General features: G+C 42.0%; 1 protein-coding gene and 1 non-coding gene across 2 annotated transcripts in view; both read right to left on the reverse strand.

The window, feature by feature from the left end:
• Wdr43 (WD repeat domain 43) overlaps positions 1-14,112 on the reverse strand; it is a 44,546-nt gene that overhangs the window by 26,196 nt on the left and 4,238 nt on the right. Inside the window, exons 2-6 of the mRNA XM_036171309.1 lie at positions 12,133-12,270; positions 9,303-9,424; positions 4,867-4,987; positions 2,952-3,088; positions 1,751-1,853 (exon numbers count right to left, since the gene is read on the reverse strand). Coding sequence (XP_036027202.1) covers positions 1,751-1,853; positions 2,952-3,088; positions 4,867-4,987; positions 9,303-9,424; positions 12,133-12,270 — 621 coding nt within the window. The remainder of the gene's footprint in view (positions 1-1,750; positions 1,854-2,951; positions 3,089-4,866; positions 4,988-9,302; positions 9,425-12,132; positions 12,271-14,112) is intronic.
• LOC118572085 lies at positions 3,778-3,862 on the reverse strand. Its single transcript, XR_004943455.1, has one exon. It is a non-coding gene; the product is annotated as a small nucleolar RNA SNORD53/SNORD92 (small nucleolar RNA).

Below are 14,112 nucleotides of genomic sequence, written 5' to 3' on the forward strand. Positions count from 1 at the left end.
AGAAGGAAAAATCTGGGAGAAGGGAAAAAAAGTAACCAGAGAAGGACTCCAGGGGCCAGCCACCCAGCTACAAAGCAAGCCAAGGAGTAAAAGTAAAATTTACAAGCCGGGCGTTGGTGGTGCACGCCTTTCATCCCAGCACTTGGGAGGCAGAGCCAGGTGGATCTTTGTGAGTTTGAGGCCAGCCTGGGCTACCAAGTGAGTTCCAGGAAAAGGCGCAAAGCTACACAGAGAAACCCTGTCTTGAAACCCCCGTCCCCCCAAAAAAAAAAGATTTACAGAAGTAAGAGAACAGGAACAGACCAGAGCAAAAGGTAGATGGGATCAGTTAAGGAAAGTTGTCTAGAAACAAGCCAAGCTAAGGCTGGGCATTCATAAGTAATAGTAAGTAAGACCCCTTGTGTGAAGTTTGGGAGCTGGCTGGCGGGCTCCCCGAAAGAGCAAGAACAGACAAGACATGGAGGCATAAGCTTTGTAATGCCAGCACAGAGAGGAGAGGCTAGGGGTTCCTGAGGCTCACTGGAAGGCCAGCCAGCTAACCAAATTACCCAGCTTACATTCGCTATCACACTCAAACATCCACATTTGAATTATTAAAATAACATTCAGGTGGACTATGAGGTGTAAGCTAGGGATAGCTCAATTGGTACAGTGCTTGCTAACATGAATGGAGTTCTGGGTCTAATCCTAACCCCTCCCATAAACAGGGCATGTGGCATGCACCTGTAATCCTGGCACTGGGAAGTAGAGGCAGGAGGATAAGATGTTCAAGATTATCATCATTGGCTACATAATGAATTGAAAGGCAGTCTGGGGTGGGTGAAGGTGAGTGTGTGTGGGTGTGGCACCAGCCTTTAATTCCAGCACTTCAGAGGCAAAGACAGGTGGATCAAGGGTAGCCTGGTCTACAGAGTGAGTTTCAGGATCTGCTCCAAAGCTACACAAAGAAACCCTGTCTCCAAAAACAAACAAAAAGGCAGCCTGGGATATATGAGACCCTACCTCAAGAAAAACAAAATACAAAAAGTGATGATGGTGATAACAATTAATTAGGCATGTGGCACATGCCTATAACAGAGCTTGGGAGACTGATGGAAGAGAGTTCAAGGCCAGCCATAGATACACAGCAACTATCAGGCTAAACAGCAAGACTGTGTCTCGGGGCTGGAGCTTTGGCTCACAGGATAAGAACATGAAGACTTGAGATCAAATCCCCAGAATCTACATTAAAGTCAGGCATGATCACATGCGCACGTATAACCCCAGCACTGAGGGTGGGAAGGAAGAGGACAGAGGGTTCCAGTGGCTTGTTCACCATCATCTTAGCTCCAAGCTTAGTGAGACTCTGCTTCAAAAGATTGAGAAGAGTGACAGAGCAGGATCCCCAAGGTCCTCGTGTGGTTTCCACAGGTACATGGGCATGCACACTCAGACATACAAGCACTTACACCACATACAAACATACACTCTCCAGTAACTTAAGAGAGAAAAACTGTGTGTTGTGCATGCATGTGTATGTATGTGGGCCCAAAGCTGCTCTCTGCAGTGTCTCTCAGATTCACTTATTAAAGCAGGATCTCTTGTTCAATCTCCATCTCCCAAGTCAGGGTTACAGGAGCTACCACACCTGCACAGCTTGGACAAGGGTTCTGGGGATCATACAGAGCCCACACCTTTATCCACTGAGCCACTTCTTCTTCCCATCACTTCTGTAGGACCTGAAGTCAATCTCACACGACATGCCACCTACCTCTTCTTTGTTCTCGGACAAAGTCAAGTCAATATAGACAGGTTCATCTGTGACTGTAAAAGACATCACTGCACTCTTCTCTTTGTTTTCTGACCGGACCTGCCTAGATAACAAACCAGCCATTACATAAGACGACAGATCTGCCCAAGCACTATGCAGGTTTATGCTCCTAGCAGGTCCATGCCTCTTGCCCACACAAGCCAGAAGAAAGGTGTCAGCTTCTCTGGAACTGAAACACAAACCTGGTAGCTCTGCATGAGGAGCAAATAGCTCTAACTGTTGAACCATCCTTCCTGCCCTCAAACATTTTCGTTTTTATTTCATGCATTTAAATGTCTTCATGTGTGTGCACATGCCCACACACACTTGTATCATAACCAACTTTTTTTAAAGTTTTAATTCATTTATTATTTATTATTTATTTACAATTTTTCCAAGACAGAGTTTTTTTTTTTTGCATAGTCCTGACTGACTGGTCTGGAACTCACCTCTACAGTGCTGAGTTTACAAGTTCCTTATGTTTGCTTAGCAAGTACTTGTAACCTACACTGTCTCCTCAAACTCAATCTATTCACTGTAAGTTCTACATTGATAAAGCTAGGTACATATTAAATGATAAAGAGTAGCATGATTTAAAGATATGCTTCAGGGCTGGAAGCACCGGTTGCTCTTCCAGAGGACCTGGGTTTGATTTGAAGCACCCACGTGGCAGCTCACAACCATCTCAAGGTACAGCCCAAGACTTGACACCCTCTTCTGGCCTGAGGGCACTAGGCACACAGGTGGTACACACACCTCCATGCAGACACAACACTTATACACATAAAATACAAACTTTAAAAAGAAAAATATGCTTCAAATTTAGTTATAACTATAGAGAATTTATTTCCTATTAAACAATTTATATTTGAGTCTAGAAGATAACTTAATATACAGTAATGCACACTTTAACTTAAAAAATGTTCTTTGGAGAGAGGAAAGGGTGAAAATTATATAATTATTCCAAAAAATGTTGGAATTATTTAAAAAAGCATTCCTAAATTCTTAATAAGATCCATTCTAACTTGAACTTATTCTAAGTCAATATAAAGCCAACAGTTAGTACAACAAAGTAAACCAAACTTATCATCTATATTGACCCCATAAGCTGTGAGATTCTTACAAAGCAAAGCTGTCTCCCTAACCCTAAAGAGCTACGTACCAGACATTAAGTAACCGGTCATGTACTGCTCCAGACAAGAAATAGAGACCTGTAATCCCGTCAAAAGGCTGGCTCTCATTAGGTCTGACGGTAGTGAACCTAAGTGATGAGACAGGTGTCGAGTGGCCTGTGAAGTGCTGGAGAGAATTAGATCTCAGTTAGGATACTCAAAACAGCGCAAAAATGGAAATCCTTAAGCACCAAAGTAAGCTACATAATACACATCTTACCACAGTACCTACAGCACACGAACAGTTAAAATTCATTCTCAGCAAAGGGCTACTTGTGCTATACTCCTTTCTCTTCTTCAAAAATATACCTGTGGGTGGCGGCAGTGGCGGCGGCAGCAGTGGTAGTGACTTTAATCCCAGCACTCTAGAGGCAGAGGCAGGTGGATCTCTGTGAGTTTGAGGCCAGCCTGGGCTACAGAATGAATTCCAGGACAGTCAGGGCTATACAGAAAAACCCTGTCTTGAAAAAACAAAAACAAAAACAAACAACCACCAAACATTCAACAAAATTAAGATGCCTCTTCTATTACCTACCACCCTACCACCAGTTTCTCTCCCTTGTGAACTAAGATTTCCTTAGTTGGATCTTTTTCCTCTTGGTTTGCCTCCTCACTCCCCTGCCTACCCCCACGAGCTATTTGTTTTTCCTTAAAGAGACAGGATCTTGCTGTACAAGCCCATGTTGTCCTGGAAGTATGCAGCTCAGGCTGACCTCAACCTTGAAATCCTCCTGCCTCAGTCTCCCACATATGGGATCGCAGGCACGAACCACCATTTTGGGCTTGACTCTATACCATTTTTTAAAGGATGCTTAGGTGCTCAGACACAGCCAAGGAATTGCAGGTCTTCATGGTACTCTCAGAGAGCCGAAACCACAATTTTAAGGCATCATCACAGCACCATAAGTTCAATACCCCTGAGTGCAACTTATTTAAAACTTCTGATAGCAATTCCCACCACATAGACTGTAAAGAGACACAATGCTACTTACACACTAAAAACACAATTATAATCTTTGTGTAATGAAGGGTTTTTTAATTCAAATTACACTTGTTTTCAAATGTATGTGAGCATGACTAAACTATTTAAGATCAAAAACCTCAGATTTAAAAAATGTTTCCTATTAACTCTAGTATTTATTTATTAAAACCATTTTGTGTGTATGGGTGCTTTGCTTGCATGTATGTCCGTGTACCAGGTACACCAAGAGGCCAGAAGAGGATGTCAAATCCCCCAGACCACAACATGGGTGCTGAGAATTGAACCTAGGTCCTTGGAAGAGCAGAGAGTGCTATCAATCACTAACCAACAGCTCTCCAGTCCTAACTCTATTATCTAAACAAATTACCTGACAACTGGTAACTTTTTTTCCAACTGAAAAGATCTCTTGTAGCCCAGGCTAGCCTTGCTATACAGCCAAGGACACCTGAGACTTCTGATCCTCATGCCTTTGCTTTCACTGTGCACATGTGTACAAGCAAGCATAACCATGTATGTTCTACTCAGTGCTAGGGATTGAACCCAGGGCTTCATGTATGATAAGCAAGAACTCTACCAACTGAACTGAAATTCAGTCCTGTTAAATCTGTTTACTCTATCTACAAACAAAGAACTTGGGTTTTTTGTTATTGCTGAGACTGAATCTTATTGTGTTATCCTAGCCTCTAGAGGCTAGACGTACGCACTCCTTTACTTTCACCTCCCAGTGGGACTGCTGATGCACAACTACCACAATAGCATGCTTGTAGAGTGGGGGTGGGGTGGTGAAAGCTTTATGCATTCGAGGCAGCAAGCTTTCTACTAATTGAGCTAGGATCCCTACTCATAAAACAATATTCTATGACTGCAACTTCTACATGCTTCCTCTAGAACTGTCGTTCTTAGAAACAATGTGATTAACTCACTCTGTAGACTTCTTTGGTCTCCAAAACCCATAGTTTGATTGTTCGGCCAGCCGAAAGTAACATTTTTCCATCTGGGCTAATACACAGGGAACTGACGCTGCTGTTGTCTCCTTTCCATTTGCTGAATGGCGGATAGAATCAGAACATCATAGTCAACAAAGGAAACTTTATTAAGAGCAGAAAATAACAAAAGAATAAGTCAGACATTAAAAAATACTAAGTAAAGTAGCCAAGTGCCTTCCCTAAAATCTTACATAAAAGCCCAGACACAGCACTAAGGTAAAGTATCTCTGAAGACAGACCTCCCCTTTGGTAAGGACAGGATAAAAATTCCCTCACATGTCAGGATATGGGTGAATAAGTGCTGTAAAAAACGTAACATAAGGAGCTGTGTATACTGGGACCCATGAGGTAGCCTGCCAGTGCCCACAAAGCACTCTGCTAGCTGGACTTCCACAAGTTGACTCTATCCCCTTAAGATTCCTGCTGTCTCTGACAAGCTAGTCTTTAAATGGTAACACACAGTTTCTCTGCAGCCCCCAAAGTTATTTCTGTCCTAGATCTTTAGGGATGAGTCCAAGAAGCATGAGTCTAATTTTCTGTACATAGTAATGTGAAAATTAAATGGGGAACCTGGCTGTTCACATATCAAACTTATATATTATAAACAAGGGATAATACTTAGAATGTAGCAATAGCTCCTTTGTATCAGTAAGAATGCAAAATGAAAACAAAGGACATAAACAGGCAATTCATAAACAGAAAATACTTGAACTCACTAGTAACCAAGAAACAAAGTTCAAAAGCCCTTTCTTTTTCCTACTGGCTTCTAAATGTTTCCTAATTTCTTATAAACTTTTTATCATTTTAAGGCTTTTTAAAAACTAATCATTCTGTATGTACCAAGCTGATACACAGTAAAAAGACATGCTAAGGATGAATAGACAGCTCAGTAAATGGCCTGCCCCTTGAGTATCAAGACCTCAGTTTAATCCCCAGTACCCACATTAAAAATAATTATAATACAAGTTAATTAATTAAAATGAACAACATTGGACAGGCTGAAGCAAGAGGACCCTTGGGGCGTGCTAGTCAGCCAGGCTAGCCAAGCTGACAAGTTCCAGGTTCAGTGAGAGACCCTGTCTCAGAGAAACACAACAAAACAAAAAAGATAAGAGTACCCCATGAAGACATTCTGAAATTTACCTCTGGCTTCAGCGACATAGACATACACACAAACACACACACAGACCCCCCCACACACACTCCTCACACTGCTTGAGAAACCTGAGATGCTTCCTGAATCTATCCCCACATGTAGAGGGTAATACCAATGCTCCCCACCCCAGCTGCCAACCACACTCAAAGAAATTGTAACTCTAATTCTGAGACCTTTGCAGTATTACAGATTACCAAGGCTCAACCTACTAGTCATACTACAGTAGATCTATCTGTCTGCACAAGTAAGCTTAAAAAGCACTAGAGTACGAATTTAATCCCAGTACTAAGAAAGCAGAGGCAGGGGGGATCTCTGTGAGTTCAAGACCAGCTTGGTTTAGACAGAGTTCCAGGACAGCCAGGGCAGTTACACAAAGAAACCCTGGGTCAAAAAAACAAGAAGAAAAAGAAAAAAAGGGGGGGTGGGGGGGACTGAAGGGTGGTCAAGAGCACTGGCTGCTCTGCAGGAGGACCCAGGTTCACTTCCCAGCACCCCCATGACAGCTGATACCCCCTTCCAGCCTCCACAGGCACTTCGTCCATGTGGTACACACAGGTAAAACACCCATACACATAAAATGAACAAAGAATGGAATGTTTTCTTAAAAGGCAAAGCACTAGAGTAAAGCATCTCCTTGAGGAGTATGGCAGGTTGCAGAGTAACAATCCATAGAAACTGACACCTTCAGGCCTTCAGATCTCTATATAACACTGACAGATGAAAGGCCAAGCACAAACACACACCGGGATTTCCTCTGCTTTTAAACAATTTCATTTCAAATACCAACAAGAAGCCAAGAATCTCCAGCATTTGAAGAATGTCTTCAATATGTAAGCAGGGACTACATCCAACAATTCAAAACATGCTACCCTCAAAGAGACAACCTAAGGACAAAAGGAAATGTTGAAATGGCACAGTATCATATAATGAAATGTAACACAATAAAAATATAAAGAACAAAAACATAAAATGGGAAATCAGAGGAAAAGGCCAAACTATAAGACCAGAATGTTGCCACCAAGCACCACTGTTTTCCTTAAAACACACAGGGACGTGGGCATGTGGTGCACACCTGTAGTTACAGCAACCAGGAGGTAAAGGCAGGACAATCAGTTCAGGTTTCTGAACACTTGAAGCCAGCATGGGCTACAGAAGACCATGTCCCCAGGTGTTCATATTCTGTCTCTGAGACACACACACACAGACACAGACACACACACACAGACAGACACAGACACACAGACACACACAGACACACACACAGACACACACACACACACACAGACACACAGACACACACACACACGCTATCAGGGCCCACAAGATACCTCAGTGGGGAGAAGTGCAAGCCACCACATCCAACAGCCTAAATTCAATCCCAGGACCCAGGAGAAGCAATTCCCAAAGGTTGTCTTCTAGCCTCCACACACATGCCATAATGCACACAGACAATACACAACGAATAAGCAGATAAATAAATAAATATAATTGCAAAAGGAATTTTGAAAAGAAAAGGCAATAATCTTGGGAGTTGAAAAAAAGACAGCTCTGAGTTAAGAATGTGTACTATCCTTGCAGAAGACCTGAGTTCAAGTCTTGGCATCCAGCTTGTGAGCTTGCAAAAGCTCAAAACTATAGCTCCAGAGGATCACACGCCCTCTTCTGGCCTCGGGGGTATATGCACTCATGTACACATATTAATACACATATACATAATTAAAGATATAATCAATCATTTAAAAAGAAAAGAATCCTGAGAGGAAATTCTTTTTAACCTAAAGCTCTTTTCCCACAAATTATCAACTGTGAGGATAGAATTAAAGACAGTGATTAGCAAGCAAAATCTCAGAGCACACACATACACTTTTTTCTCAGGAAGCTACAAATTAACATGTCCACCAATAAGGAGAGGGAACTGGGATTAGGAGAGCAGGTTTAACCATCTAACAAGAGAAAACTTTCTGCAGGCTGATAAACAGAATCCAGGCTGGTTAGCTACTCTGCAGACTACAGAAGTTGAAAGTCCTCTGAGACATAAATAAAATCAATTAAAGGACACATCTAAATGTCACTGAGCCAAGTTGCACTACTCTAAGAAAATAGGTATACATACCTGAGACCAAAACTTTCAGCAAAGAAATATAAACCTAAAGTTCTGTCTGCAAGCCTCAACTGTAACAGTAAGTAGTCATGTTGTTTAAAAAAAAAAAAAAAAAGCTGAAGCAAGCTGAGAAACTAACGGAAGAAGGGGGAGATGAAGGAGAGTAATCCTAAAATTCCAGAGCACAAAGTTAGTACACAGTGGTGTAAGAACAGTGGAGGAAGCTGGAAACTCAATTCTCTTATGAGACAGCACAGTTTAGTAGAAAAGAGGTCAGGCTTTCATCTAACCTATTTCTTATGTACATCAGGGACACATCCAGGCTCATGAAGTTATGACTAAATACAACGGTATGTCTACCATGCCGAACAGTTTCTATATGAATGACCATGAACTCTCATCCAGAGTACATGTACACTGCAAGCCCCACCCCAGACCACCGTCAAGACTCTCCACAGGTGTTTCTGGCCAGTTACCAGCATGATAAGTGTGAGTGCCAATAAGTTCAATGCAAACACCTGCACCTCCAACCCTTCCTCAGATTTTAAACATTCCTTGTAACCATGCACGCTGAGTCTTTCAAGTTTTATGAAAGCTCCCAAACCGTTTTGTCTCTTTGGACCATAATTTCTCTAACTAAAAGACATTTTTATCCTGTATCATCTATTCTACCCTAGTACACCTATCTCTAAATTAATTTACTCACTCCAAAGTTAATCTTTCACTTTCCTATGCCCTGGCCTTTGCTCTGGCCCTATCTCTACCTTTCTTTGCCCGTTCCTAAAAGGGCTTTTATATCTTTCCCTATCCAAACCTATCCACCTATCCTAGAAGGTCCCAACCTTAACCATGATAGTTCCACCAGCCCTTCCCAACTCCACCTGCCGATCTGACAAGTAACCTAATGCCATCTAGGATGTTTCTTATACATGTCTTTATTCTAAATCCCTCCACCCACTTCTTAAGCTCCTCTATTTACTTTTACATGGTCAAACTTTACCCAATTTGACCATAAGGTCCTCAAGAACCATCTACATAATTCAAATGTTTATATTCCCTACTGGGTCCCAAAAGATGCTGGTTCAAGCTCCACTTCCAGGAACCGGTGGTACTCACCACTTAACTTTGCATGTCTGTATACTCCACTCCACAATATACTTATCATCTGAACAACTATATATGCAGTCATTGTCTTGATGCCACTGTATGCAATTGACTCTGTTTTCATGCCCACCACTCTACAGATTTAAAAAAAAAAAACAAAAAAAAACAAAGAACAAAGTCTTACATAATAGTATGGATCCTGGAATTATCGAGCATTTACCTCAAAACCTTAGTCCTTATGCTAACTAAAGCCTTAACTTTCATCTTACCTATTTTAGTATTCCAACATCAAAAATAAGGTAAACCAGTGAGAGTTTAAAATGTTAATTTTTCCCTCTTCTCTATAGGAAAAATGTACTTCTACATCTTCAATGGGCACTAGACCAAATGTCATTGCTTTGGACAAAAATACCAGCACAAGGTATGAGCAATACTGGAAAGAATGAGAACACTCAAACCATGGAGTTCAAAACTCAACTTCTTTTTAAGACAGGTACTTATACAGATGAGGATAGCCTTGAACTTGCAGTGATCCCCCTGCCTCTGCCTCCTAAACACCCGAATCATAGACATGTACCAACGTCTAGCTGAAATCAACTTTTAAGGTATTTAGTTGAAAATATCACAAAAAAAACTGCCAACCAGGGAGTGCTGGCCTCTAATCAGAGCACTGGAAGGTGAGGAAGTTTGAGGCCAGCCTGAGTTACACAGCAAGGTGCTACCTCAAAGTGGGTTGGGGGAGCTTTTCTTCAGATAAATCTTGTGGTGGGAAACAAGTGACACCACACTGTGTGGACAGTGCTTTTATCTTGCTGTCTTCCAACTAATGTAGGCAATTTTGGGTGTCTATGTTCATGCTGGGGATGTTGTAGGTATGTATGTGCACCCAAGAGTGCTGCTGTAGCAGAGGTCAACTTTAGGTGTCATCCCCAGAAACTGCTACTTTTTAAAATTTATTTTGAGACAGGTCTTTTCCAAGACTCCCAAGTAGGCTAAGCTGGCTGGCCATCCAGTCCCAGAGCACTGTCTGCCTCTTACTTCCCACTGCTGGGACTAAAAGCATGCTCTACCAGGCCCAGCCTTTTTAAATGTAATGTGGGTTCTGGAGAATGAATTCAGGTCTGCATGCTGCAAGGCAAGCATCCTACCACCTAAGCTATCTCCCAGCCCAATGTAGACAATTTCTAAAGGCAGATTTAAAGCAGATCAATTAATGAGGCTGCATTTTTTGTTTGTTGGTTTGTGTTTTGAGACAGGGTTCCTTCTCTGTGAAACAGCCCTGGCTGTCCTGGAACTTTTTTTTAGTTAGATCAGGCTGGCCTCGAACTCACAGAGATCTGCTTGCCTCTGCCTCCCAGGTGCTGGGGTTCAAGGCATACACCACCATTAGGCTTGGTTGTATTTTTTTTTTTTTAATTTATGTGTATGTGTGCCTGCCTATTTGCCTGCATGTGCACATAGAGGACATTTCTCATCCACCAACTGAGGATTTTGTTGCTGTTTGCATGGGCTCCTGGGGTGGCAATAATGCTACTGAAAGTCATGTATTACCCTTCCACTGGTGATGATGATAAATGAGGAAGGCCCAGAAACCATTCTTAACTCTAAAACCCAGGCTCCTTAACTACATTTATAAATTCAAGGACTATAGGAGGAGGAAGGGGGGGGGTCGTTCTTTTGTAATGGAAAAACTAGAAACCTCCAAATGGTCAACAACAGTTATGTGCTGAAGGAACTATCCAACTTAATGCAAACTTAAGACCGTCATTAGAAAGATTACAGTTAGGGGCTGGGGATTTGGCTTGGTGGTAGAGTGCTTGCCTAGCAAGCACAGGGCCCTGGGTTCGATCCTCAGCTCCAAAAAAAAAAAAAAAAGAAAGAAAGATTACAGTTAGTTTTAGACAAGATGAAACTGCTTATAACTTAATGAAAAAAAAAAATCAGGACACAAAACAAATTAAATGACCAGATCGAAGCCGTCAATTTTTTAGTCTATGAATGAAACATAGAACTACACAAACTATTAAATGGAGATCTCTTGATAACAGATTTATATGTAAACTTTTCCCATTTTCAATTTCCCAAATTTTTGATGGTACATGCTGTTGAAAGTGGGAAACCTACTGTCTTGTTCTTTCACACAGTAAGCATTCCTCTATCCAGAAACCACCCAGTGAACTCAGAAGCACCCTGTAAAAACATAGCCTGAATCAGTTACACCAGGGAAGCGACTGTCTTCCAGCACATAACCCACAATAGTTTGAGGTGCTGGGCTGGGATCCTCAACACAATCCTGCTCTGGCAGCTGGATCCTCGCTCCGTGTGAGGACGGAGACTTCTCTCTCCCGTCCTGGTGTGCATCACCCCAACAGCTGGCTTCTTCACCCTTGGTGGTGCCGACTGAAGCCAACAGGCTTCAGAAGAACCAGCATCGCCTCTCCCTCCCTGAGACACCAAGGAGCAGGAGCACTGTCCTCTAAAATATGCAACCCAAGCCCACAGCAATGCTAGCAAAGTCAACTCCTAAGGTCTCAGCTTCAGCAGCAACCCCGAGTGCCTTTGGTCCCTCTACAGTGGAAGCGCCTTCCTAAAGCAGCTCCCTGTACTGACTTGAAAGGCCCTCTGATCCCTTGACTTTTTATCTCTAGTCAATAGTTCTCTCGTCTCTAACTCATGCAAGTGAGCATTACCTACCACAGCTCTGAACAAATATTCTGCAGTTGGTTAAATGCAAGGAGATAGGGAACTGCTTCTACATAGAAAAGTTCATCAAGATCTTGAAATATTTTAATCATCTCTAATTAGTTTGTCACTTTTTATATAAATATGTAAATGTACTTACTATTAATTTACTGTGCAATTCTCCTTTTACTGTACTATACAATAAAATGCTACCAACTGCTGTGCCAAGGGCCAACAAGTCAACCTGGTCACTGGTTCCTATAACTTCTGATTTCCTTTTTTTCCTTTGATGACTTTCCTGGAAAAAAGTAAAAAGAAGATTTTAACTTAGTATTTCAAATACACACACCAAAACATCACTAATACAGAAACACCAGTGCCCACTGGCCCACAAAGACACTTTGTACAAGTTTCCTGGCCCCCTCCCATCCCTCTAGCAAGAGGTCAGGCAGCAAACTACCACTTCCTATGCTCTCAGCGCTCTCCTAACAGACCGACCACCCCAACACTCCTACTCAAACACCAACAACTCTCCCAAGCAGTCCCAGGAAAGCCTCCCCTCCCCAAAGATCCACAAGGATTTATGAACCCATAAATCCAGGCCCAAACTCTTCCATTGAAACAGACAGCTCTTCCATTTTTCTCCCAATCGTTCCTCAAGCTCTAGCTTCATTTTCAGAATAGACATTTTCATACTGATATACACTGACTTCGATCTGAGTCAACAAAGGGCTTTGACTAGTAGTGGGATCCAGTGGGTGATTAAGGGTTAGCCTGGTGCTTTCAATGATGCTTTGCTACTTCCGCTGACTGTGAAGATACATGCATCCATCTAGTAGGGAAGGCATTAACAAAGACCATTTCAGATTAGGAATGCTCAAACAGTAAACTGAAGGCAAATATTCCAAAATCTCAAACTTCTCAGTTCTGCAACACCTTACAATCTCTACTGCCTTAGCAAAGTCTCCCCTCTCTCTGTGTGGACACACCTCTAGTCTCCACTACATAGAGCTGGAAGCCAGCCTGGGCTATGTGAGACTATCTAAAATAAACAAAGTAGCCAGGCAGGCAGTGGTGGCACACCTTTAATCCCAGTGCTAGGGATACACAGGTAGGTAGATCTCTAAGTTGGAGGCCAGCCTGGTCTACAGAGTGAGTTCCAGGACAGCCAAGGCTATACAGGAATGGATGGATATATATTTACTTTATACAAATCAAATTATATATATATATATATATATATATATATATATATATATACTGAAGTTTCTTAAAGTATAAAACAAAAACCAGTCCAAAATGCTTTTTACCACAGACTTGTTTTAAAAGAAAAAAATTAAACATCATCAAATCCCTATTTGTCCTATCTTCAGAACCTATTTCTGGTGGAAGAAGCAGAGGCTGGTGCAAGGAATCACTTCGGATTTTTGTGCAACTTCAAGAATCACTCATTGGTCTAAAGCTAGACAATACTTAACAATGGCTTAAAGCATCACTGTGTTTCTGTGTGTAGAAATGCCCACAGAGGTAGGGTGTTAGGTCGCTTCTAGTTGGAAGCGTTTGTAAGCTACCCAAACTCAGGTCCTCTGACTGGGAGGTAAGTGTTCATCCACCAGCCCAAAATGTAGGGTGGCAAGTACAACCCCACACCAATAAGTCCTCAGTCCAAGAGGGCAGGGCTAGCTAGCTCTACATTTACACCATACTCTCTAAACTTTACACGCACTTTCCCTCCAGAAACCTCCTGCTTCTCTTAAGAAGTTGTACTCTGTCATAGACCAGTAAATTCTGTGCTGTCCATTTCTGTTAGTCATAGCTGCTTCCTCTAAAGAGCTAAGCATAACATCACATGAACACTGACTACACATATAAAACGTAAGGGATGAGAAAAGTTCAAACACTGTAATCAGAAAACCTGCATGAAGGCACTAGGAGTGAAAAGGAGTAAAAAGAATGTGATTCCGTAAAGAGATTTCCAATAAGAGCTAAGTACTACACACCAGAAGCCTGTCTAATGGAAGCTTGCAATGCATCTGATCAAGGGTATCAGAATGCTGTAGTAGTAACACATGTGCAACTTCTGAAAGCAGCAAGTTACAGAGGTGAGGACAAGGGTTTAAAAAGCATAACCCAAACCAAA

The sequence above is a fragment of the Onychomys torridus genome, chromosome 21 (assembly GCF_903995425.1).
Source record: "Onychomys torridus chromosome 21, mOncTor1.1, whole genome shotgun sequence".
Classification (NCBI taxonomy): domain Eukaryota; kingdom Metazoa; phylum Chordata; class Mammalia; order Rodentia; family Cricetidae; genus Onychomys; species Onychomys torridus.